Below are 25980 nucleotides of genomic sequence, written 5' to 3' on the forward strand. Positions count from 1 at the left end.
GGAATTAAAGTTCTTAGACAGCCAGGTTTGGTAAAAATTGCCCTATTTTGGCTACAGAGGAATTTGAAGAAGACGGTCAGAAAATGTGTAGCACTTTGCAACTGGCAAATCTAAGAGGGCAAGACATTGTTCTGTACTGCTGAAAGTCAGCAAAAATGAGCAGCTATTGCTAACTGACAGAACACCACATGGAATTGTGGTAAAATGAAAAACTAAGGTGACCCAGATTTTGAGTAGACTACAGCACACACTTCTGAAAACCTAGCTGGCAGTTTGGAATGGAGAATTATGCAGGGCACACATGTAAACAGTCTTTCAAAACTCTTAACATCTTCAATTAAGCCAAAAAAGGCAGTTTATTCTTGTTAGGAATTAATTAATAAGAAAAATAGGAAGGAAGTTTGTCAAGGGAAAAGATGCCTTGTGTGAACTTATAAAATTAATAACCAGGAGCCTGCTGATCATAGTGTCTGTACTATTAATGACACTTCATTGGGAGGTACCTCAAATTGACAAATAACTTCCCAGAATTTAGTGCAGAAGGTGGAGAAACTGCAAGTGATTTTTTATTATTATTATTTTTTTAATCTTTTCTGTCATATGAGCATAGGATGACTATGGAAGATTATGGAAATAAACCACCGCCTAGCTAAGTAGTTTTAAGGGGGTTTCTTCTCATGGAACATTGGTTTACCTTCTTTGTGGAGAGTGGAGCTAAGGAATTTATAGGTCTTCTGCTTCAGTAGAAAGTGAGTTGCACTTTGTAAGATGAGCTGGTGGAAGAGTCGGAGGAATGCTGAACTAACAGTACAGGGAGACTGGAAAATATCATGAATGAATGCAGGATGCTTAGGGGTGGAAAAATAAGCAAGACGCCAGATCTTTAGTTGTCAATGCACCAATGCTATAAGCCTTGGTAAAAAATAAAAAGAATCAAAATTGCCATTTAAACATAAATATGATTTAGTTAGCATTGCTGAAACCTTGTAATTGGATGACTTGTGGTTGGAATGACAAAAAACCCAGCCCCAACATATACATGGTTATACCTCATGTAGAAGCTAGTATTCAAAGGAAAAAGACATGAGGAGAAATCTATGTTACCATAGTAAGGAATTTTATTATTTTTGTTCTTAAAATACTGCAATAATTACATTGAAATTCAGTAGGAATGATGCATTTACTAGGACGGTTCAAAAGAAGGCTATACTGCTTTCTCAATTTGGAGAAATCAAATGAGAGAGCTCTATTACTGAGTTGTGAGGAAACATTACAGTAGTAATTTAGAAAAATAATAAACAATGACTATAATAGTTAGACATTGTAAAATGCTTAGGACCAACTAATATGAATCCAGGAGCTTTAAAAGAAGTGGAAATAGAAATCACTGAACCGTTGATATTTGGTAACAGACCCACACTGGACATGCTTCAGAAGACTTCAAAATATTGATAGAGCATTTATTTACTTCCAAATAAATAAATGTGTATATATATATATATATCTGTACATCCAGAAACCCAGGTAACTACAGGATAGTGAGCCTGACATTAATCCCAGCTAATAAAATAGCTGATGAAGGACTCGATTAATCAAAAATTAAAGGGAGTTCGTATAATTAATGCCAAATGAACAGGGTATTACAGAGACTAGATCTTGACTAACCTTTTTGATCTTTTTTTCCCAAATGAGATAACAAGTTTTGTTGACAGACGTTTAAACTGTCATGCAAAAGGTAATTCATACAGTGCCTTTCTATATGGTATGTTACATGGCACTTCACAATATTTTGATTAATAAACTGGAAGGATGAAAGTTCACTATGGACTTAAAATGTTAAGAACAGTCATTAAGGACCTGTTTTTAGTAGAGCCGTGCAGATATATTTTGGCTATATATATATATATATATTTTTTTTTTTTAAACAAAGACACAAGATAAAATAGACGAAAACTGGGAGAATGGTGAATGATGAAGAGGGGTGTGTGTTTGTGGGTCTGTGTGTCTGTGCAAGCAAGCAGTGTGTCCTGATGAGGAGGCTTCTCTTTTGCTGTCTTCTGAATCTTGAATTCCTGGTCAGTGTTCAACAAGTAGAAGATGGTGTCCTGGACTTTGGGTGCTGTCCTGGGAGGGAAATGCAGGTGCAAATGCTTTTGGGTTGAAAAGGCTTTCAGCTCAAGGCCTGTCAGTGGACACATTCTCTAACCATTTAAATCATGTGGAAAGTGAAAATTTGCTCAGTATAAAGTAAACAGAAGCGATAGAATAGATAATTAAGTTCAGGAGAAAGATTCAGTCTATAAATATGCATTTCATATAAATGCCTATTTCAGTGCTGTGTGAACATGCCTAATTTGAGGGAAGAAAAAGATTTTTAGACATGCCTGCTGCTTGATATTTTACACACAGTTCTTTTTCTTCTCCCCAAGAATGTTCTGTGGTTACTGGCTATACTGTACAGACATTTCTGACCCTCTAGACCTGAAACCTCTTCGGCTATATCTAAGCTGGGGGACTCAACTGAAAGCCTGAACTATGATGTGACTTGTGCTGGAGAGGAGCCTGGCACCGGTCTGTGACAGGCCCTGACTTCACAGAAAAGAAACCCAGGTTTAAGCACTTGAAATGAGTAGCAGAATGCTCCTGTCGGTATCTGAGCTGAGCTTTTGGGAGGCCAGAACATAGATGGGTTTAGATGTCACCTTTGTTGATCTGGGCCTAAATCTGTAGGAGGCTGAAAATCTTTAATATTATACTGTAGTATTTTACTATATTCTATATGGACTGAGAGTGCATAATGTTAATCTTTCCTGACTGAGAAACCAATTTAGGAAAACTGCTTCAAACATATATTTCTTGGCATTTTGCTTAAAGCTGAACTAAAGCTAAATTAACATACACAGAACATGACACCGTAATGTAGAAAATGTATTTTTGTTTTAAATTTGTCTTAAGAGTAGTGACAGTTTTTATGTAAATTACTACCCCGTTGATATCCCTTAGCATTATGAAGTTACTTCTTTCCATAAGATAATTCAGTCTGTTTAAGCAGATCTAAAGAAGTGGTTTCTAAAGCAGCAATTTACAAATTTATTTTTACAAGATACTATCACCATAACTGAGAAATCATGTTGTACTGTACAGGTCCAGAAGTGCCAGCTTGTTCTAGCCCTTTGCAGGAGGGAGAGGAGTAGTTTGGGCAATGGGGATCAGAAGTTTGCTGCATTTACAGCCACTGTCTCATTTTTGTGGAGAAAACAAGCGGATTCTTGTGTGCCACTTCTAAACATCTCGTGCATTACTAGTTGTACAGGGAGTCTGTGGTCTATAGTATAGAAGAAATTAACTCATTTACTGTAGTGTTGTGAGATTCACAAGTGTTTTTGCATGTTTTCTTTCCCTCCAGTGTTACCTGCCAACTGTTACAAGGTCAAAACTCAAGAATTTACTCTTACTTTCATTTCATTGCACAGGTTGCCTAGGAGATTGCTGTTAAATGAAAACTGATAAAAGCTTCATGCTGAAGTTTGCTTATGTGCATGCTATCTTTTATTTTACAGTGTGAACGGGAGGTTAAAACAGTCTCCTATTTCTTCTGCACAAGAGCAAATAGCACCAATTCAGCTAAACATCAGTCCTCCCTAGATTGTCCTCTGTTGTGGCCTGAGTGCAGGAATTAATCTTCTTAGGCTATAAACTGGCAATCTTGTAAGCCCATTTTCTGTTTCCTAGATATTTCCTTGCTTTCTTGCCATTTTCCATTTCTACCTGATTTGGGGGAAAAAAGGAGGAAACAAAAGTAGTCTTGCCCCTGTGTTCTGTACTTGCATCTTGGTGCAAAACAAAGAGGTTAATTTTTTTATTAGATTAAAAYATTTCTAATATGCTTCTGGAGGAAATCTTGGTGGTAAGTAAAACAGCTCCTCATTGAGAATTAACTAATCATAAATAGAGTAAATAAGATTTGTCATATGCCTGAAAGCTAACATTTTAATTCAACAAGGAGAATTTTGGCAAAGAAATAACAACTTGTAGTAATCTAGAATCCAACTTTTATTATTCCTCTGATTGATTTGCAAATTGTCCATCCTGTTGTTGTGGGTAGAATAATCCAGAATTGGAATTTCGTTCCAACATCTGTTGAATAATTTTCTTCATTTCTGTAATGGTTACCACATTTCAAAATGCCATGGGCAGCATTAGCAATGATCTTTTCTCCCTGGGGAATTAACAGAATGCTCCCAAGCTGAAAGACACATGATTTGGTCTTAATACTACACATAAATTACACACAAATGCAATGCACTTTTGGTGCTTGCTTCTGTATTTATTTTCTGTACCAGACCCAAAACATTAAAAAAAGAAAAAGAAAAAAAGAGAGAGAGAAAAAGATTTGCTAAAAAAATGAATCTGAAGTAATTTCAGATTTCCAGTGCTCACAATTTCATTTCTGCCTGTTACGAATCCAATTATTTAGAGGGTTTTTAGCAAGTCGAGAGGTATATTTCGAGGGTGCTAAGAGTCTAAAGGTTCTGTTTAATGTTTTTAAAGAAGCATACAGCAGTTTGCCAATTTATAAAAATTAGACTTTTTATGTGCTTAAATGGAGATGTTGGAAGCTGTTTGTAGGTGATAAGGTTTTATGCGTGTCAGCTACATACACTGTTTTGTGTGTGAAGCTGCAATTATTTTGCTTTGAATATAAATAATAAGGTGCTATAAATGGAACAATCTCACACAAAGAAAAAATGCATAGAATTTTCCCTTATAATGCACTATTTCCACCTGCCGTATTCCCATTTTCTTTTTACTTAAGAAAGAAAAAAACAACATTAACAACCATGAATTTATTGTTCTTGCTTACTGACTAGTTGTAATTCATTCAGGTAGCCTTATTGTGAGTTGGCTAATTGAACTCTTGAGAGGAATTTTTAAGGACACCTTAATTTATGTATAGAACAATATACCAGCAAATTTCTACTCCTTCAGTTGTATTGGTATACTTTCTCCTGAAGGTGATCTTATTCTTGAGTACTTACTTTTATATTCTGAATATGCTTTTTTAACTTTTGGTGGTTAATATTTATTTATTTATTTTTGACTGGCAACAGACCTTTAATGTTGATCTTAGTTTTATCAAGATCATCTTTGCTCATTTGAAGACCAGTAACTGTACTAAATAACCATACAAAAAATATTAAACTAAATATCCTCTCTGTCCAAACTTATCTGTTGCTTTAATTATGGACGGCTGATTTTCTTTTGCAAGGTGTAGATACTGCTAGCATTCGCTGCTGTACGTCTAAGAGGCTACTGCTTTTGCCCAACTTGGTTTTGCTGTTGCTGTATACAACAGATGGTTCCTTTTTTAAAATACATTTTTATTTTTCCTCCTCCACTTTTGAGATGTGGGAAGTATTTTTGTAAAAGTTATCACATAAGTCCTACTCTTAGTGTACTGTCCCTGATGAAACAGACATCCATACTCTCTATTCCTTGTTCTTGAAAGCATTCCTTTGGGCACCAGTTATGTATAATCACTTAATAGTTTACTTTTTCCCTTCTGCTGTTTGTGTGTATGCCTGCTTGTTTTGGACAAGTTTCAGTGCAGTTTGTCTCAGGATAACCCAAGGCAACCAGGAAGAAAACTCATTTGACTATTTTTGTCAGCTCAGTCTTTCTAGCGAACATCTTTAGGAATTTACTCATGACCTTTCTCATTGCCTGGTATGTACAATGTTATAAAATACCTCCTTTTCCCAGCTCATTAATACACGTTCTCTGGCCTGATGTCAGAGATGTTCCTGTAGCCCCTGCGTAACCTTTGCTCTCTGAAGGAGATGAGCTGGTCCTTTGCAGTGGTCCTTTACACTCGTGCTTGCCTGTGCTGAACTGGTTGAGTCGGCTGCCAAGGAGCTCAGTCCTCTGGTTCGCTCCTGGCGTTGACCGTGTCCGGTGTATAAATATGGGCTCACTCAGCTTCTTTCTCATCTTGGCCAGGCACTGTGAACAGCTCTCTTGTGCTGGGCACCTGCTGGGTCGCCGTAGCTTTGAAATTGTGCTCTGTTTTAATCATTCCCTTTGGGTATAACATAAAATGCCACAGAGTACGTATTCAAACTGACCCGTGTTTGATTACTGACCAATCATCAGAGAAAGCCCCTTTGAAATTCGATTGCAAGAGCAAAATTATATGCTGATATTGAGAGAAGAGGGGAGCTAAAGACGATGTGTGTTTAATGATCAAATTGGGATTATAGTTTATCAGAAGGGCCGAAGTGGGAGAAATTACCGGTGTCAACATGAAGCATGAGTGTACTGAGGTATAATTTAATTTCAGTAAATAGTTTGTTCTGTGGTTTTTGGTTTTTTTTTTTTTTTTTTTTTTTTTGACAGATGAATAAAACAGTTTTTGTAATTTATGTAAAGAAAGGTCCCTTGACCTGTCTGTTCAGGGCGAGAGAGTAGACCTCTGTATGCCTGTAAGGTGCTATAACCTTGGACATAACCTTCGATAATATCATCTCTCCGCTACAAGGCCATTGTTACAAAGAATTACGCTACATGAAGTGGTGGATCTTTTTGTGCTAGGAATGAATTCTTCTCTATAGCATTATATTATTACTGGGCTAACAAAAAGTTTGTTGCTTTGTGGTTCAGGGGATACAGAGCAGCAAAGAGCGTATCACAGTACAATAAACTGCTAGTCTTTAAAAATTAAAAACAGTATTTTATGGGAAACATATCTCAGGAAAATGAAAATATTTGGCCCACTGAGATGTTGTAATATATCCAGTCATTACTCTACTGCCTAATAACTTCCATTGTTATTATTGTCATAGATCATTTTTTATGATATGTATTCTTCTCCCATTTTTAATTTAAGCTACTTCACTTTCCATGAGTGAAGACATATAAGAAAAAATAAAGAGCAAGAAGTGTTGCTGTTATGCTACATTTATTTTTGTGTGTTCTAGAACTCTAAATATTTTATATGACAGATAATTGTGAATTGTACAATATTTTAAAATTTCATTTTTTAAAAATGTCTCTTTATACACCATGTTGTACCAGTATTAGCACATTTTTTTTCTTTGAACATAAAGACATTTTTAATTTCACCTGCTATTTGTATTCAAAATTTTAAGGGACTTCCAGTGCGTTTTTTTTAGATGCTTATTAGTTGAGTCTTCATACCTTTAGAAAAAGCTGCGTCTCCTAAAAATCTTGCATTATACCACTCCTAAATTTCAGGACAGCTATAATCTGTGGTGGACCGCCCAGCTCTGGTCCCTGAACTGTCCTAATGGGAAGGCTTTCCAGAAGCTGCAATAGCACAACCATTGCTCTGCAGGTAGAGGTTTTTTCTATGGAGAGCAGGATGGTGGAGGGGGGAGGTGGGCTACATGTATGTTGGGACAAGACTTGAAGTCAGATATGGCCAGAGTGCTTCTGAGTTTAGAGTAGCCTAGCAGAGTTTAGAAGTAGCCTGTCGGTTCTCAAATGTGTACGTTGGACCTATGGGAGTAACTGTAGTTACTAATGGCAGTACTGACAACACAGAAGAGTTCCTCCCATAGTTCAAGTATATATTGTTTCAATTATATTTGGTAGAATTTAGCAGTCTTCATGTGACAACTTGCACTCTGAGAAAACTTTTGTGTTTTGATGGCATCTTAGGAAATGTCATAGGATTGGTATTTTTCTTCTTTGTTTTGTATTTATTTTTGTTTAAAAGATTCTTTCAGACTGTTCTCTGGACTGTGCAATTAGCATTGCTTGGAAAAATTATGATGATATTGCTTTTATCACAAATTTATTTCACAAATGGAGGAAAGTCTGTGAAGTGTTCAGCATAGTTTTTCAGAATTTGGGCTTTCCGTATTAGCTACATTTTTGTATAGCTGTCCATTGTAAACTTGTTTCATGGACTTGAGATCTTTCAAATATTATTCGTTTAGTTTTGAAATTTCAACAGAAATTTTCCCCAAAAAAATTGCCAGAATTTTCTACAAAAACATACAATTCCTAGGTAAAGCTTAGAGATACAGGGAGTGTCTTTTCATGTGTGTGTATATATACAAAACAGGGGTCAGTAACTCCAAAATTGCCAAAGAAAAATGCCTTAAAAGGACATCTAGACTTTTGTGAAGAGGTCTTTTATCCATAATTGAAAGTTAACAATAAAACTGGATTATATGGTTTACGAATTAACTAGGTTTTGTTTTTCACTAGTCATAGCTCTTGGCTTTAAGAGTTTACAGTTCAGAATCTGTGTACCTGGTACAGGTCACATCTGCCTTGCACTGTTAAAATCTGCTCTCTACAGAAATCTTTCTACATTTTTTTCCCCCCAAGTTATTGTACAAGGTAATTAAATAGTGTGTTAGTGGGGTTTTTTTTTCTCTCTCTTCCCTTCTCATTACCCTGATTAACTGAGAAATGGCTGTATGTTCTTAGAAAAAGTTTCTACTTGGTGGGGGGAAAAAAGAAAAGTCATATCCTAAGAATTCCTGCAAAACCATGGAAGTGATTCCCCTCTTCATTCATACCTTTTTCTAATATGGTAGTTGTAATACAGAATGGATTCACATTTTCTTTTTCTTCCTTCTATCATAATTGCGGCTTTGGGAGAACTAAAACAAATGTTGCTCTTTGACCCAAATATTTGTGTATTTGTATATAAAGGAAAGAAAGGAAAACTCTTTTTTCCCTTGTGATATTTAGCTTACCTTTCACATACATTTGTCATAGTATCTTGCCTACTGAAATTATGAGCTTTAGTTTCTGCTTTATATTTTAATTGTATTTACAGGGAATTGTATTTCCCTGATGTTCTCACTGAAGTCTTGAAATCTTCGTCTTATCTGAGTCTTCTTGACTTGACTGCTGATTTTGACAGTGCTTATCATAATTTTCCCCCTGAAACCTTGTTCTTTCTTGCCTTTCTTTTTGAGAGGTTAACACAGCATGGAAATGCATGATTCAAAAAGATTACTGTTAGAGTGGTTACAAGGTGCCCAATACATAGGTGTTGTACCGTATCAAAAGTGTGGTAAGGTGTACCTCATAGAGATTGCTTTTTCATTGACTGGAAGTCAAGGAGTTGACAGAGATGTTACAGAATGCTAAGGTGCTGTTTAAATGGCAGTGCATACTCCTTTCTTTCAAGCTATTAAAGTTTTTTTTCTTTTTTATTGAGAATATAGGCCCAGAAGCATAAATCAAATATTCAACAAAATAGTTTCTAGAGAACGATGATTACAGGTATTGGATAACTGTACTTAATGGTAGCCTAGTTTGAAAAAAATACATTACTCACCTGAAGTGCCTATAATGAAGCCTTTTAGACAGCTGTAGACTACCAGGGAAGCTGTTTCACAAGTTGATGGTGATGCATTTTAATAGCTTCAATAGGGACAATGTAGCTGCTGCCCATTCCCAGTTGAGGACTTGCTTCAGCTCTTCTTCTTCAATAGGAAAGAATTAAATTCTCAAGAGACATGCTAGATTTTCCATTAGGAAAAATGATAATGAAAGAGAGTGCTCTTAGAAGAAATCCCTTTTCTAAAGGAAATAACTGTACTTAATGTTTGTTTCATTTCATTTCATTTATTTTCTACCAGCTAAGTTTTAAAGCTCTAAAAAATATGAGTTTACAACAGAAGCGATGACAGGCTGACAGACCTGTAGTAGTACCAACGTGAAAAGTGTCAACCTAATAAAAGAAAAAACATCCAAACTTTTAGCTTATGACAAGCTCAGTGACTAAAATTGTCCTTTAAATTTTATAGGGTGGACTCTGTAGCCATGTTTTACAGCGTTCAGCTATGTTTTCTTTGATGGCAATATTTCATACAATTGGATTCTGTAAACTATATTAATAGTTAGAATGCTCTTCAGACGAGTAATGGGGGGGGGGGGAGCCATTTCAGCTTGTTGGTGGAGTAATAGATTTGCCTTTCTGTGCAGTTTTCCATCTCTTTGAAAACTCCTATCCAGAGGCCCTCAGAAGGGGATAGCCTATGGGTTGTCTCCTTTCAGAACAGAAAGGCCCCTGGTGACCTGCTGCTTTATTATTATTGCAACTTGTATACTTTCTAATTCTTTTTTTTTCTTTAGATAATAAAACATGTAAGTGACCCTGTCTAAAATAGATGCATGTCTAGGACATGCAGTTGTACCTTAACGGTTTCAAAACATGGTGGGTCAAAAGGTGTAGCTCTAGGACTTCATCTTTTTGTTTGAATGTCAGCTCAGTTCAGTTTATTCAGCAAATGAAATAGTAACATTTTATTTTGCTGATTGTAAGCCCGATTTTAAATCATGCAAAGGATGTTATTGTTAGGTGTTCAGAAAATATATGAAGAAGGCAAACAAACCAAAAAGAAAGATGGACACTCAACACGCAAACAAGCAACTAATAATTTTGGAGGAAACCTGTGAATAAAAGTATAAATGTCTAGAACTAATTAGGATTTCAAACATGGTAGCTGCTTCACAGTAACTGCAAATGTGCATTCTTCTCTCCAGATAAAAGTAAGGAGGCTTATTTCTCATGCTTGGTATGGTGAGCAGGCACAAAGATATTTGAGACTGAATATTTAATTGATAGGAAATCTGTATCCTGGCCTTGGAACTCACTTGTGTTTGATCATACATCCTGTCTGCAGGATTCGGGCCTGGAATAGTAGACATCAGATCTTTGTTGGAACTGCTGTTCAGTACTGTAATAGGAAATTGTAATGGAACTGGACTTAGTTTAAGACCATGCTATTTGGAAACTACTGCCTGTGTGGGTAGAGAAGCCTAATACAAAAGGTCTGGAGAACATTAATTATACTTTCTATTTACTTACTTACCTATTTTAGACCATCTGAGGTTTCTTGTAATAAAAAACTAGTATGAGAACTTTCTGTGCAGTTATTCCATTCTTGTCATTGGAATTGAAAAATAAAAGTGGCAGTTCTTTAGGAAAGAATGGCATAAAGTTGCATAGATTATTCTTATTTTAATGATCTCTAGCTGTTATTTCTGCCACACCTTGGCAGGTGTTCATCAGAGACTAATTTTCTTCCTCATTTCCTGAAGCTTCTCACACATCTAACTGTGAAGCTGCCTGATACTCACCTTCAAAAATAATTTTGCCATTTACAAGCAGAATAATTGCAGTGTGGGKTTTTTTTTTGTTTTGTTTTGTTGTTTGTTTTTTAAACCTAATTTCAGGTTAGTTGCTGTGGAATTGGTAATACATATCTTATTGAACGTATTTATGTTTAGAAACAGTGGGCTTGATTGTCTTTCTTGTGCTGTTGTCACTTCATGGATTTCAGTGGATTTGTTCCTAATGCTTACTAGTGAGAGAAAGACCACTGGGTATTGTAGGTTAAGCTGGGTTTTTTTTGGGGGGGGGGGGTTTTGGCTTTAGTTTTTGATTGGAAGGAGGGAAGTTGGGGCTCCCTTGGAAGTAAAACAAAAATGCTGCTTTCATGTCCTTATTGAGCATATGTTTTACCAGGCTGTCTTCTGCAAGTGTTGTTGCAGTAGAACTAAGTGCACCACAGCAAAGTTGCTCCTGTGTCAGACTTATTAAATTTGAACTACAGGAGAGTGAAGCTGCTTGTGTCTCAAGATGTAAACTTTGGCCTCTGCTTGCAGAACTAAGGTAGGAAGGAAGAAAGATTGAGTGAGTGAAAAGGGAATGACACCTGGTTCAGTTCACAGCATCTGTTTTTGGTTTTTAGGACATTAATCACATGGAAGAATGAAATGATGGAATAAAATTTCTTGCACTCTTTGAGTCTCTGAACAAGTATTTTTTTATTTCATTTAATAGGATACACAGCAGTGTTTCTTGTACCTCTAAGCTGTCATTCAAAACAGTCATAACATTTCAATTATGTCCAGAACCACTCTCTAGCAAAATAAGACTCAGCCTCTCCCCTTTGAGATAGCTGAAAATATAACCTTAATAGCTACCGTCAGAGAGTTGTCTTCCAGCTTTGTGTTTCTCCTGCAGTCCTCATGTGATTTGGGTTCACTAACATATATATTTTTTCAAGTAAAAAATGAGATTCTCTGTCTAAACCCTCTTGTAATCACTGTATTCAATCAGGATTGTATATGTGGAAAAGTTTTATGTTGTCTTATAAAACATCTCTGGTACTGTTTTGTTATTTTTTCTATGTTTTAAACAAGAGATAGTACTTTATCTTAAATGCATTTTGATGGTTCAAAACCTTACACTAGTGTAGAATGGTCATAATGTGCTAAAATAATGCTATATTAGTTTGATCCAAGCATGGGACTAAGGGGTAGACCTGTTCTTAATCTCCTGCCTGCCTCCCAGGATACACCATTTTTAGAAAAGAATTAAAAATTAAGGTATCTATTCGACTGGGACTGGATCCATTGCCAGATAACTTTAGGTATCTGATGCGTGCCTAATTTTTAGGTGGTATTTTTAGCAGTCCTCCTAAAACAAAATCCTTTTTTGTGAGCAGTGGAGAGAGGTTGATGCTTTTTCAGGCCTCCAGATGGAGATCCCTCTGGTGGTTTCAAACTGAGGTGGTTTGAATCCCTCTCGCGAGTTTTTTGGATCAAATGTTCAATTTTGAAATGTCTCCTCCATGTCTTACAGGAACTGTAATAGATGCCTCATATTTGCTTTTGTTGTTCAGGCTTCCTGATCAGTCATCTGCCGTAGCAAGTAGAGATTTTGTATGATGGGAGGTAGAATTCTTGGACAAGTCCCATAACCTGCATAAACTTTTGCAACAGAAACCTTGCTCACTGGTAAGATTTTCCAGTTAATAGAGGCTCTATTACTGGTATTGTTAATATAATACTATATTAATATTACTGGGTATACTTCATTATATATCTGGAGAGTCTGAAGATTTCCTATATTGGGAAGAAAACTGTACAGCTGTTTAGCAGCAGGGAATGGGCTGTCCTGAAAATTAATGTGTAAATATTCATGAAGGCAATAAGAGGAATCCTGTTAAACAGCTGTTATTGCATACTGAGCTCTGTAGGTGGCAGTCTATTTGGGAATATTAATACAAAGATCTGCTACTGATACAGTCTGACTGCTATTGAGTAGCAGTTGCAGAAGGGCTTCATTTCCTGAAAGCAGGAAGCGTTGCTTTCTGCCAAAGCTGGTATAGGGATACCTGCACGCAGCATCCGCTGTTCAGGCGTGATAGGTGATAGTCCGTTATTCAGCTTTGAGTGCTCTGAGCTGCGGCTGTATCTGATCTGGGAGTCAGTTCTGACTTGCCTCCTGCAGAGTCTGGAGATGGGGGAGTGGGAGAAAATCCTCGCTGTCACAGCGTGAAGTTTTCCCATGGCCTTTTGGAAATGCTGCATACTCTGAACCTCGTCCCCACGTGGGAGAAGAGGGTCGTGATCGCATGGCTTCAGCAAGCTCTACGGCATGCCAGGTTCAAGGTCCACACTCTGGATATGGTGTTGGAAGTACCTTAAATTTGGTATCTGTCCAACAGTTTTGAGATTTCCTACACTGTTTTCACATAAAGTGTGATTACAGCTCATAAGACATAATTTTCAGTTTGCTCTATCACACATGCCCCATGAACCTCAAAGGTCTGACTCTTTCTGTGTTTTGGTTTTTGGTTGTAGTTAGGAGTTCTTAGCATACTGTTACTAAAGAGATACTGTCATCAGGTCTTGCAGTATTTCTGAAGCTTTTCCTCTGAATGTAGGCAGTCAGCCAGCATGAAATTTTCTCTTTTTTGGAAAATCAAGCATGCACACACTGCATTTGGTTTTCTCTTCCACCACAGAGAAATTACTGCATCAGCAGATTTACTTCAAATTTTTTAAACACTCCTGATAGAGAAGGAAGGGATTAGCTCTATTAATCTATAGGGGTTTTTTATACTTCCTTTGTGGTAGTAATTGTTTGACAAATTACTGCAATTAAGTTTAGAACATTGTCCAAGGCCACATTGGAAAAATAATATTTCTATTTTCTAATAAAAGTCACTCTGTCTTTTGAAATATATCCACTGTTTGGAAAACTGACTGAGCTATTTGGACAGTATTCCAGGAAGCGATTTAGAAACATGCAATCCTGAAAGTCAGATGAGTTCCCAACTCTCCTAAGTCTTAAAAAAATATATATGTGTGTGTGTGTGTGTGTGTGTGTGTGTAATCTCCTTCTGGGCCAGCAAAAACTTGCTGATATTAAGGAAATCAGTATTTGAAAAGAACTGTGATGTGCTAAAGAGAATTTTCTTTTTGATCTTATTTTGGGCTTTTTTGGAGGGAGGAAGATGATTGTCTGTCTTCCCTCCTACCCCCCCGCCCCCCTCCCCAAGACTCTCTCCCCACTCCCCCTCCCCCCCCTTTGTTGCCTACTTTAGGTTGTGGGTTAAACAGACCAGCTTTGGTACATTTTTGCAGGGAAGGTTATGTTTCTTATAGCTTTTCCTTGAGAAAGTACATGTTAATTAAGATATATTTGGTTATTCCTCTGCTAACTTTGATAACATAGTGACCTTTTTGCTTTCGTTTACCTTCTGTAGTAATTTTATCCATGTGCATTGGGGTATCTCATTTCAAAACAACTTTTTAAACCCTGTGTTGCATTGCTCAGGTCAGTAAACTGTATAGCCATATATTGTCAGCAATGTATCAAGAAGAAGAGATATCTCCTTAGTGAAAGGCTAAATTTCTCCTAAACATGCTAAAAGCTGTTCTTCCAAGAGCTGGTAACTGCTCCTCTGGATGAGTATAGTCCGTATATAATACTGGTGCCATGTTGTAGTAACTCATACGCTAGCGACTCTGTATCTGTTGCCAGACATGGGCCTTGTCGTATGCATTTTAAGAAGCTACGCCTCTGCTAGCCGTAGGCTCGACCCCAGCAAGCACAAGTGTCTAGGCACCACATCAGCTGCTGTTTGCCTTGTTCTGTTTTTAATGGCTGTTTTCAAGACCTGTGTGAATGCCTAACAAAGCAAAGACGTCAGTTACTGTGATGCAGTTACTAGCATTTGTTATTTTTAAACTAATGAGGCTGTCCTCATTACATGCACATAATTGATGTTTAATCAGGATAGTTTTAGAATGTTTAAAATCATATATATTGTCTGTTTTTTTCAAAGTCAGGTTCCCTGGTGCCCCAGAATTGAAATGTAGACTTTCCCTTACTTTTGCATGTGCAATTCTGTATTGGTGGCAGCACAGCATTGGCATGGCTTATACTTGAGAGCTTTCTTTCACCTCCCTGTGGCATTAAAAGGAAGGGCAAGATGTATATGTGAATAAGACAGCATTAAGAGATGTCTGCTGTATTAATGTAAACCAAGAGGCATTTGAATTTGTTGGGATGCTTCTTCACCTCCCCCATTGCAGTAAAATGTTTCTTTGCATATAAAATAGGAAATTGGCTTCCAGTGTAGCTGCCATAGAAGAATTGTCCTAGTACTATAAGCCTAAAGGGACAAATATGTGATAATCCTTTGGAAATGGTTCTGTGCAGCTATTATTTTGGGGCACTAAACTTAGTTTCCTTTTAAGCCTCTTAGCAGTAACTTGAATACATGGTAGTATGTCTAGTATCAGAGAAGAGCAAGCAGACCGACAGTGCTTTGGATGAGTTAGCCAGTGGCAGTGTTTCTCTGGACTTACTGAAGTAATCACTGCATAGCATATTCATTTATCTTGGAGTGTACTTATATTAACATTCTAGTACAACAGATGAAAAAAGTAGTAGATATGCAAAAATTAAAGCTTCAAAACAGACTTCTACCTACTCCCTACTAAAATGAATAATGGATCCTGTTAGTGAATTATTCTAAGTGCTAATCAAAAATATAATGACTTGTAAATCATTTCTCAATTAAATGGGAAGCAGTAATTTTAACTTTTAGCAATTATAGTCATTATTTTTTCTTTACCTTTCAAAAGTTATTGTTTATCAATCACATAAAGTGGTTTACCAAATAACTTGCTCTTAAAACTAGCTTATGATTCTGAAGCAGCAATAAGTTGGTGCTTGCTAATTATTTTAATGCAGTCTTTACCTTCCTTAACTTTCAGGTAAGAGTAACATGGACTTATTTAGCACAGGTTATGAAAGTAGGTCAGTCCAAGAGACAAAACATGAATACTGCAGTTGAGTTTCAGCTGATTGCTTTCATGGGCCAGTCTGCTTATAGGTTCAGCCTGCCTGGCTGGGGACAGCAGTAGACACCATGTGCCTTGAGACTGAAACATGGCCAAATAGTTTGTTTGAGCACGCATAAGCAAGGTGTCTAGATTTCCGTTGTTGTCAGTTAGTGAAATGGGTGTCTCTGTAAGGTGATCAAATTTAGAATTCGTTTTTCTTCATAAGCAAGTTATTTTGGAAGGAACGGGGGGGGGAATAATCTAGCAAAGAATAACATCCTTGTTCCTCATCTCAGGAGGCCCTCTTTGCTAAGGGGTTTGAGCCCACATCTCAGGAATGAGCCCTTAAGCCAACAATCTCCAGGCTGGTTTGGGTTCACCATCCATCACTCATCCCGGTGTCAAGGACTGTCTATTCCATTTAAAATAAAAAACAAAAAGAAGAAAACATATATATCATAAAAAATCTCTTGGGATGTTAAAGTAGGCTTAGACCCTAAAGGGAGATTAGAAGCAAAGTATCATTTTCTGGACCACTGCTGTAACTGTTAGGCTATTCTGCAAAAAGTAATTTATGTTGCCTGCCTTCCTCATCCACACACTGATTCCTCATCCCTACTGCTCTAAGCGATTCTGAGGTCAGCTATTAAACTGCTGGGTTTGTTCTCTTAGCCATCTTAGGTTAATATAGCCATGCAATTTTAAACTAGCTTTTACAGTACTGAAAGGGTGAATGGGAGGATGTTGGGAGGGAACTGCAAGATTAAGACATCTTGCCACAGGTTGCAAGATAGTGGTCTACTAAAGATAGTTTATTTAAAAAAGGCTTAAAAATCCCCTTTTCCTGATTGTTTTGCTAACTCAGGAGCTTTTGCTTCAAATTCTTCAGTTGTTCTGGGTGGCTTAAGATTATTTTTGCACTTTCAGACCTGCTGCAGAGACAGCTGTATAGTTGTTTGATAGTGTTTTACATTGTTTATACTAATTTTTTCGGTTGTGTTTGAGTGCTGAGATCTTAAGTGGAAAGGCAGGTCGAGCTGTGCTTTTCTTCTGTGCTTCATGGACAGCCTGTTATCCCTTGGCTGCACAGGTTTCTCTCGCTTACGTTGCAAATGGACAAAAACCTCTGCCACTTTCAAAAGCCTTACATACATTGATTGCTTGCTTTTACTTGTTAAAAATGCAAATTTGGCTATTATTTGTGTAGCTGGCTGTAGTTTGGCAATATATAGAAGTGTCACTTCTTTTTTTTTTTTTTTAAGGATAGGATTAGGCAGTGCTTGAATAGATGTGGAAAAAATTCTTAGCCAGTGTTTCTATTTTGGTTTTTAACTTAGATAAGGTTCTAAGAACACATGTAGGTAAGCTACCCGTGAGAAGCTGCAGTATAGCTAATCTGCCAAGTCTAAAAGTAATGCAATAAAAAAAAAAAAAAAAAAAAGGTTCTTATGACTTGCTTCTGTTTTCAGCAGTTTTTGGCTGTGAGGGTCAAAACAGTTGTGTTTTTTCAGTTGGATTGGAATAGTGGGTTTTTTTGTTTGGTTGTTTTTTTGCTTGCTTGAGATGAATGCTGAGCTTCTCTTGCAACAGCTTGATTCCACCAGTTGGAACTTCTATCTACTCAAATGTTCTAAAAGCAAATACCACAAGAAATGTCATAAAAGTTTGCAACCTTGCTTGATGCTGTCTTGCATGTTAGAACCCAACAGGAGTTCATGAAGCTATGCTTAAGCCCCTGGAAGTGAAACATGCTGTTAGTCTGATCCCTAAAGCCTGTTTGTTTTAAAGGAATATGGAGAGAAGTCAAAGGAAGAAGCTATTTGTTTATATCTGGTATAAGTAGATGAATATTTAGATCTGGCCCTAATGTTATGGAATGGTTGTATTATCAATGATATGTATTGTCTATATATTTTGTAATTGGAAGGGGAATGCAGTTAAAGAAGGGTAATATTCAAATGGCAGAATGCTTTTAATCTGGGCTTTATTGTTTTATAGGATAAGCACGCCAGATTCTCACTGAAGGAAATCGTAAAGATAGAAAAAGAGTGGAGAATGAATTATGCACCATGCTTTATTCAATGGAATAGACTATTGCTCCTTCAGTGACTGGTTTTTACAACTCTTTTGGATTTTTTTTTTTAGTCTGCCATAATGTATAATTCTCTTCTTTACTAAATTGCTTGAGTTGGAGCTGTAATTGATGTACTTTTTCTGGATAGTAATATCTTGAGTCATTTTCTGGGTCAGGAAGATGTTCTGTGTTCCTTTCGAACTTTACTGTCCAAAGGCCATTGCGTTCCCAGCCTTTCTTTGCTTTCTTCTTCTTTTTTTTTTTTTTTTCCTCTCTCCGCATACCATAAGCACCAGCAGGTTTCTGTGAGTTTTGTGGCTAGTTTTTGTGGGTTTTATCTTGGCAGTGGCATTTCCTAAATTCTGTGATAGCCTACCTACTGTTTGGAAATGTAGTGAGGGTACTACTCTTTGCTCATATCCTCAATTATATGGACCTTGCAACTCTTTGTTTGTGTGATCAAACAAATGAAGAGCCTGTACAGCCTGTGGGAAGTGCTTAATGTCACCAATCGAACTGCAAAAAGCAAAGCAAAATCGTCCACTTATTATATTCTGGTTTATAATCATATTTATCTCTCGCCCCAAATGCCCCAAATGAGCATTTCAGTAATTTGTATGCCTTCTTACACTGTTGTATATCCCAAGGGGATTAAAGGAACATTGTCAGAGACTGATAGTAAAACAAAAAGTCGTAGTAATCTGTATTTAATTCAGTATCGATAGGAGATTTTCTCATTCTTGGGCCAAAATCTTTTTAAGAATGGCTGGTTGTATTTGAAGTTTCTAAATTGAATACCAAAGACAGTTCCATTCCACTTATGGATAGAAATCTGCTTCAGAGCTATAGACTCAAGAAACCTATTGTTTGAATTTAACTTCTCTTTACATACCCATCTCTTTGTCCCCCACCAAAATAAAAATCTTGTTGAGTTTAGGCATCTGGGATCTGATTTTGACTTTTTAGAAAGTACTGGGTGCATATGATTGAAATCCTGTTTAGATTTTTTAGCAGAGGAATAAATCATGAATATGTTTCTTCAGGGAAGCTTGGAGTAAAGATGGGATAGATGATTCAAACAAAGAAGAATTCAGAACCAATAGCTAAGATGAGCTTTCATGCCTACTAGCTTCATGTCCTTGATAAGCTGGAAATTGTTTTATAATTATAATAAATTCATTATAATAAATTCAAAAGGCATGTAAATAACTAAAAAATCAAGTTCCTGATTCATTTGTGAGGTCATAATTTTTTGTCTTAAGCCAACTTCTTGATTTGCGAGTGGTTGATAAAGCTGAGATTTAGATACTACTTTGATTGCTGTAGTCCTAACCTGGATAGATTTGCACTTCTAATTCTGACTCTGCTGTGATTTGAGCAGATCATAAACACTCAAGTTTTCCACTGTGGTCTGATGCCAAGTTACCTTTTAGGCTTTTCTGAACATGCTTCAGCATATTTTTGTGCTGGATCACAAGTTGAGCAATCCAGCGCCCCTGTCATTCTTGTCACTGTGTCTGTATTTATTGTGACTGGCTTTTATACACTGTAAACAGCACCAGTGGAGCTGCCTGTGCTTTCTACATAGAAGGAGAATTGCTATAAAAATGACTATGAGATGATATGTGGCAAGGGAATGAGTATCACTCATTCCCAGTGAAATGCAGTGAGTAGATGGACAGTACGTCATGCTGATGATGTCCATGTAAAAGATATGTCAAGGAATGAGAGCCGCAAAGATGGAGAATATTTTGAAAGGCACAAGAGAATATTTACTGTAAGTAGCAGGGACTAAGAAGTCTGCTGCTTTTCCTTCCCACTGTTAGAACAGGTCACTGCCACATGCATCTCTCTGTTTTCAGCTTACGTTTCTAATGGGAGCTGGGGCCTGATTCATTTGCTTAAATGTATGCGGTTATTACAGTCTGAGATGCTGTAGGGCATCCAGCCAAGCCTCCAGCTGCTTTTGCAGTAAGGTGTGCATCTCACACAGTTCCTTTTTTGAATGTCAGCTATGTGTAGATTTCTTGGACATATTAGGGTGTCTTAGATATCATCAGGTGCCCATGTTTAGGCATTTGAATTGAGCCTCCAATTCCTCTGGGTTATAAAACATAAATGTAATAAAATATTTTTCTCTGAATATTAGGTTTAGTTTTTCTTTGTATTGCAGATTTATGTTAGTATGAAAATATTGCTTGTTATGCTTAACACTGTTTAGTCAGTTGTGCTATGGATTATTTCATGATATCAAGGAAGAAGAAAGCTAGCCCAGCTCTCACTTCTTCAGCACTTTTTTTGAGTTACCCCATTTCAACAGGAATAAGAAATCTTGAAGTTGTATTGGTATTTAGTAGTTAGTTACTGCTATAAGGGGGATGGATAGATTTTACTTAGTCTTCAGCCAAAAGGAATATAGGTCCTTATCTGTTATACATATATGCAAGAAGCGTGGTTTCTTCAGTAGTGGTCTCCTCAGATTGTGGCTGGAAATTAGTGTGTGTGTGTGTGTGTGTGTGTGTGTGTGTGTGTTATTCCCCCCCCCTTCCCCTGATTTCTGCTTTTATTGATGTGGTGTAGCAGGACATACCTACTCGAGCAAGTGTCCATAATTGTGAAGAATTTTTCCAAACTATAGCTTTAGGCACAGTAAGAGTTACACACTCCTTCATAATGGAGCAGTAAGGCTCGACAAATCTTTTATCATCAAATCATGAGAATGAAAATCTCTTTGCTTCTCAAGAATTAAATACCTAAAGTTTTGCAGGAGGTCACAAAACTCGGGATGATGATAATTTTTGTTGCGACTGAGTTGGTGTCCAGAGTCCAAAAGTTACAACTTCAGGCAGAGTGGAAGAAGTGATCTCTTTGAAACAAAAGTCTTGGTTTTTGTAAGCAAGTTCTTTTAGCAGGTAATTAATGAGTAAAGGGAAGGGATTTTGAGATCTTGGTTTTCTTAAGCATTTACCTCACTTTAAGCACGAGTAGTGTCAGTAGAGTAGCTCACATTTAAAATAGATTTATGCAGTGATATATTTTTTATTTTTTTGCTCAGCACAGTGAGATCTAAGTTTGGACATAATATGAATGTGATAATAAAATTATTTTAATAGATCTTACTCAGAATTGGTCATGAGTGCTGTTTAGTTTGCAAACTGCAACACTGCATAGCAGATTATTTTTATGTCAGCAATTTGGAGATTATTAAGAATTTCTTTACAAAGAAAAAGAAAAGTCTGTACACAAGTCTGGTATATGATATTTAAAATGCAGGAGGCTATTTAATTGAGTGTTTTTAGCTACATAGCTGAATCATTCACTTTTGAATAGATTAACACATAATTATTTTAGAACTCTGTAGAATTTTCATGTTCTACAATTAGGCTTTTCGATTCCTTGTTTTGTTTTATTTCTGCTTAGTTGGGCATTCATTACTGAATAGGATGAGGAATAATTTTCAATTTCAGTTTTTAACTTCAGGAGAGAGGTTTGTGTCCTTCACCTGATGAATGTGAGATCTAAAAGAAAAATCAATGCATCAGAAACAAGGAAGGAGAGAACTGTGAAATTTTAAACAGTGCACTGTCAACCCACCTTCTCAGCTTGCTGGGAATACCACCTGGCAGTGTCAAGTGAAGGGGCTGCTTTTTTTTTCTTTTTTTTCCTTTTTTCTTCTTCTTGGCAGCTTGGCATTTTTCAAAGCCAAGTCTCTTGTGTTTCTGCTGATTCAGAACAGTATTGTGATATATTTCCTGTGCTTTACAGGTCCCCAGGATTGCTCTTAACTTTTTTTCTTAAGTATAGCTCTTTGAGAAGCATCTGCAAACAGTAGTACAGCTGCTGCTGTTTTTAAGCTGCGAGATTGTTGTGACCCATTTGCTGGCCTGTTAAACAGTGCGGACAAGTAAGTTGGATCAAGTAAGCTGGATCTTAGGCAGATCCTTTGGCTCAACTTCCCTTCTAGTTACTGGAGTGGAACCTGGACAGGAGCGTTCTAGCAGGCAGCAGAGTGCGTCTTCTGTGCTGTTGTGTGTTCACATGATGCTAGGTGAGATGATGGGAAACAGCCCATATGTTTCGCATTTGATTTCAAATCGGAACCATCTGCTGATCTGAGGACAAGCAGATTACTGTGGTTAAGCAGCGAGCATTTGTCAGAGTGCAGGTACACTGTAATCATGGGCTCTGCTGCTCTTTCTTCAGTCTTTTGTCTCCATAGTTTTCTATGTTAAAGCTTGCAGTTTAAACTCTCTGTTGCGTAGTTCTCACCAATTCAGAAAATGAGACAATATGCTCATGAATAATTTCAGTTTTTATTTTCTCTCTAATAAAATATTTTTTCCAAGGCAAAGAAATGTGCTGATAAGTGAAGTCCCTAATCTCTCTGAACAGATCCCATTGACTACTTTGTTTCCTCATTTTTGCCTTTTATTGCTAAAGTAATAATATTGCTTTTACCTTTAAAGATACAGAAGGCAAAGAAATGCCTCCTTTAGGATGGTTAACAGCAGTAGTTAGTGCTTTAAAGGAGACTCTTTTTTTAAAAAGAAGTGGTGGAGAAAGCTACTATTCAGGATCTTTGCTAAAATGAAGCCAGACTATAAGGTCAAAGATGAAGGGACTTCTTCACTGCCCCCCCTTTTGGTATCAAATCGAGTGTTACTGACCTTATTTAAAGATTTGTCTAGTGGGAAGACAGGAAGGCTTGTTAGCTTCTTTTTAATAAAACAAGTTTAAAAAACAAAAACACCTTTCACATAGAAACTCAGAGTTTCACCGGCAAAATTCAGCCTGAAGTTTACTCTTGCCAGAACTCCCCCTAGAAATGCAAGTGGGTGCGTTCTGCTTGAATAATCACATGGAAATGCAGAGGTGCCAGCAGCACTGTAATAATGAATGTAGTGGCTTTTGAAGGCACTGTGAAGCTTCTGTTCAAAGACATTCTTAAATATTTAACTTTTTTTTTTTTTTTTTTTTTTTTTTTCAGTTTACATGGAATATGTAATGACATCTCTGGAGTACTAGATTTCCTTCCCTGCTTTTTTTTCTCAGTCAAAGAATAAATAGAGTATTTTAGTTAAGACGTTGCTTGCTTACCTGTATGGTAAACTGCCAATGCAAAACAGAGATGATAAGAGAACACGTCCAGATAGTTCTTTATTGTGACCCTCAGTAGCCTTCTCTTAACACAGAAGTGGCAGCTCAAAAAATGAGGTGCCTCTGAGTAACCTGAGGAAGTCTGGCTTCCCCTCTGCAAATATGGTGAGGCAGTTTTGTCTACTTTGATATAACTGTTGGCTCCTAGCAGATAATCCTGTGGCCGTTTATGTGGTCTGTCTTGTAAGCTTGGCTGTTCAGCTGGCTGCACGTTTCTGATCTTTTTTTTATTATTATTATTTTTTGGCAGATACTGAACGTCTCTATACGGTGGTGTTCCAAGAAATCTGCGGGCGTTTTGGAAAGAGCTATACCTGGGATGTGAAATCCTTGGTCATGGGTAAAAAAGCCCTAGAAGGGGCACAGATTATTCGAGATGTTCTAGACCTTCCAATAACCAAAGAAGAGTTACTACATGAAAGTAAAATAAAGCAGGAGAGAATATTCCATACTGCTGAACTGATGCCAGGTATGCTTCTCTTCAGTATCTGTAAACTGCTTATGGAATTACTTAAATACTAACCAAGGTAGAAGTTTTTAAACTATCTTTCACATAAGTTTCTCTTACAAATTCGGTTTCATCACTCTTGGTTTAGCAAGTTTTACTGAAATCTGTCTGTTATTTACCTGTTAAGGAGTTATGTGGGATACGGAAAACTTTTCTTGTACATTTGGAGAACAGCTGCTTTTTATACATCTTTTAAAGAAAAAAGAACAAATACTGGATAAATATGCATGAATTCCCTTAGTTTCATAGTCCAGACATGCTTTAAAATGGTTGTTGGCAGCTGTGTAACTTAGCAAGTTAGTTTTCTCTGGCTGTGTGTGTAGTCTGGCTTTATGTTAAGCACAAGTACACCTGTACATGTACAGGCAAATGTATGTGGGCATGTGTTTTTTCAGGTGAGATTTATCTCACTTAAATTGAACACTGAAAGTTAGGCATGGCATGTGAGCTAGGTGTTTGTCAGGTTGTCCTAAGACAGTTGAGCTTACTTACCCTCTGAAGATGTTTGTTCTGGCAATCTCTACAATACATTAATGATAACATTTTAATTTTTTTAGATGCGTGTTTATATCTAGTTTCATAATGCATTAAGAGGATGAAAGCTAAAAATACATGATATGTTAGGAACAAGTAAAGAGAAACAAAAATAAAAGGTATAATTTGTGTAGGCAGCTTAAAAACTCGAGAATCTTTTGCAGCCAATTTATCTAGATATCTCTCTTCTGTCTTTTATATGCTAGATTTTTCAAATTGTATCTTTCCTAGTGACAGGCCTGCATAAAGCTGTAAGCCTAGTTAAACTCTGTAGGAAAACAAGAAAGATGAGGGCAATTGGTTTTCATTTTTCATGTCAGACTTCTGGGACTAATTTTGCAGATATTTCTTTTGTAAGACAAACAAAACACCTTAGTCTGGGTTTAGCAAATGCCAGATGGACAGACTGGGGAAGCATTACGAGGCACAGAGAAGAGTCACAGTAATGGAGCAGTGCAGGTAATAGTTGCCATTAAGCAGAAATCCTGTGTCTGCTGAAGGCTGTGATAATGTGGCTGAGCTGGCTCGAACAGAAATTCAGAGAGGTGATAGAACAGGATAGGCAAATAAAACATTAAGTTTTTCATTTTTACTGCCTTCAAAAAGTGAATTCCAGGCTCGCTTAAGCTGGGCTATTGTAGATGAAGCAAGCAAAATTTTTGCTAGGACAAGCATATAAACACTTTTATCAAAGTCAGAATTGTTCAACTGATTATCCTTTCAATTCAACTGTATATGTACAATAATTTTCTTTGGGCTATATTCTAATGCAAAGTTTATTTGAATTTAAACACTTTATGCTTATTGGCCATTGTGGGGAGCAAAGGCAGCTTTGGTCACTGAAGTAATGGGATCTGTCCTTTACTTGATAGCAAAATACAAGATACAAGTTGAATTGCCATGTATTTTGAGGAAAACCAGCTTGATATCAACTGGCAATCTGAAGTGGCACTAGTTATTTATTATTTAGTTTCTTTAATGATTGACTTGAGCTTAAATCTGATAACTAGATTTTTTTTACCTGGTAGCTTTCCCCTGCCTCTTGTATCTTCTGCAGATGTTAATTAATGTAATCTTTGTAGATTTATTCTACAGCCTCTTGTTGTTCTTTAATTAAGAGTGGACTTCACGCAGGTGTTGTGTAAGACATGGGGCTGCCAAGGATGTGAAAAAACAGTGGTGACATTTTGGGCTTAGAATGTTCTCTGACTAGACTGATGTTTCAGATTTGTTATGGGGAAATACAGGAAAGTGAAAATTAATTGTCTTTGTTTATTAATGACTCAAGATGACTCTCGCATGCTGAGCCTCACTGGCCGTCTTTGGGCAGATAATAGGCAGGTGAGGTTCTACATTTAAGCAATTTCTACAGGTTTTCCAAAAAATAAGATTCAAAGTTGGATTTGTGTAGAGCAATGCTGAATGACAGCCAATGAAGTTTAAAATGTTACTGAAGCAGAGCAGCACTTGTTTCTTTGCAGGGAAGACAGAGAATGAACTGTTACATGTTCATGCCAGTTACAGCAGTGATAACTGCATTAATTTCCAAATCAAGTAATTGACAGTT

The 25980-nt window shown here is 36.9% G+C and overlaps 1 protein-coding gene across 2 annotated transcripts in view; it reads left to right on the forward strand.

Moving 5' to 3' along the window:
* The window catches only part of PUDP (pseudouridine 5'-phosphatase), an 82240-nt gene that overhangs the window by 5831 nt on the left and 50429 nt on the right, over positions 1-25980 (forward strand). For both annotated transcript variants that reach the window (XM_026069313.1, XM_026069314.1), the window contains exon 2: positions 23622-23840. In XM_026069313.1, the coding sequence (XP_025925098.1) occupies positions 23622-23840 (219 nt within the window). The remainder of the gene's footprint in view (positions 1-23621; positions 23841-25980) is intronic.

Source organism: Apteryx rowi, unplaced genomic scaffold, assembly GCF_003343035.1.
Source record: "Apteryx rowi isolate R43461 unplaced genomic scaffold, aptRow1 scaffold_290, whole genome shotgun sequence".
Classification (NCBI taxonomy): domain Eukaryota; kingdom Metazoa; phylum Chordata; class Aves; order Apterygiformes; family Apterygidae; genus Apteryx; species Apteryx rowi.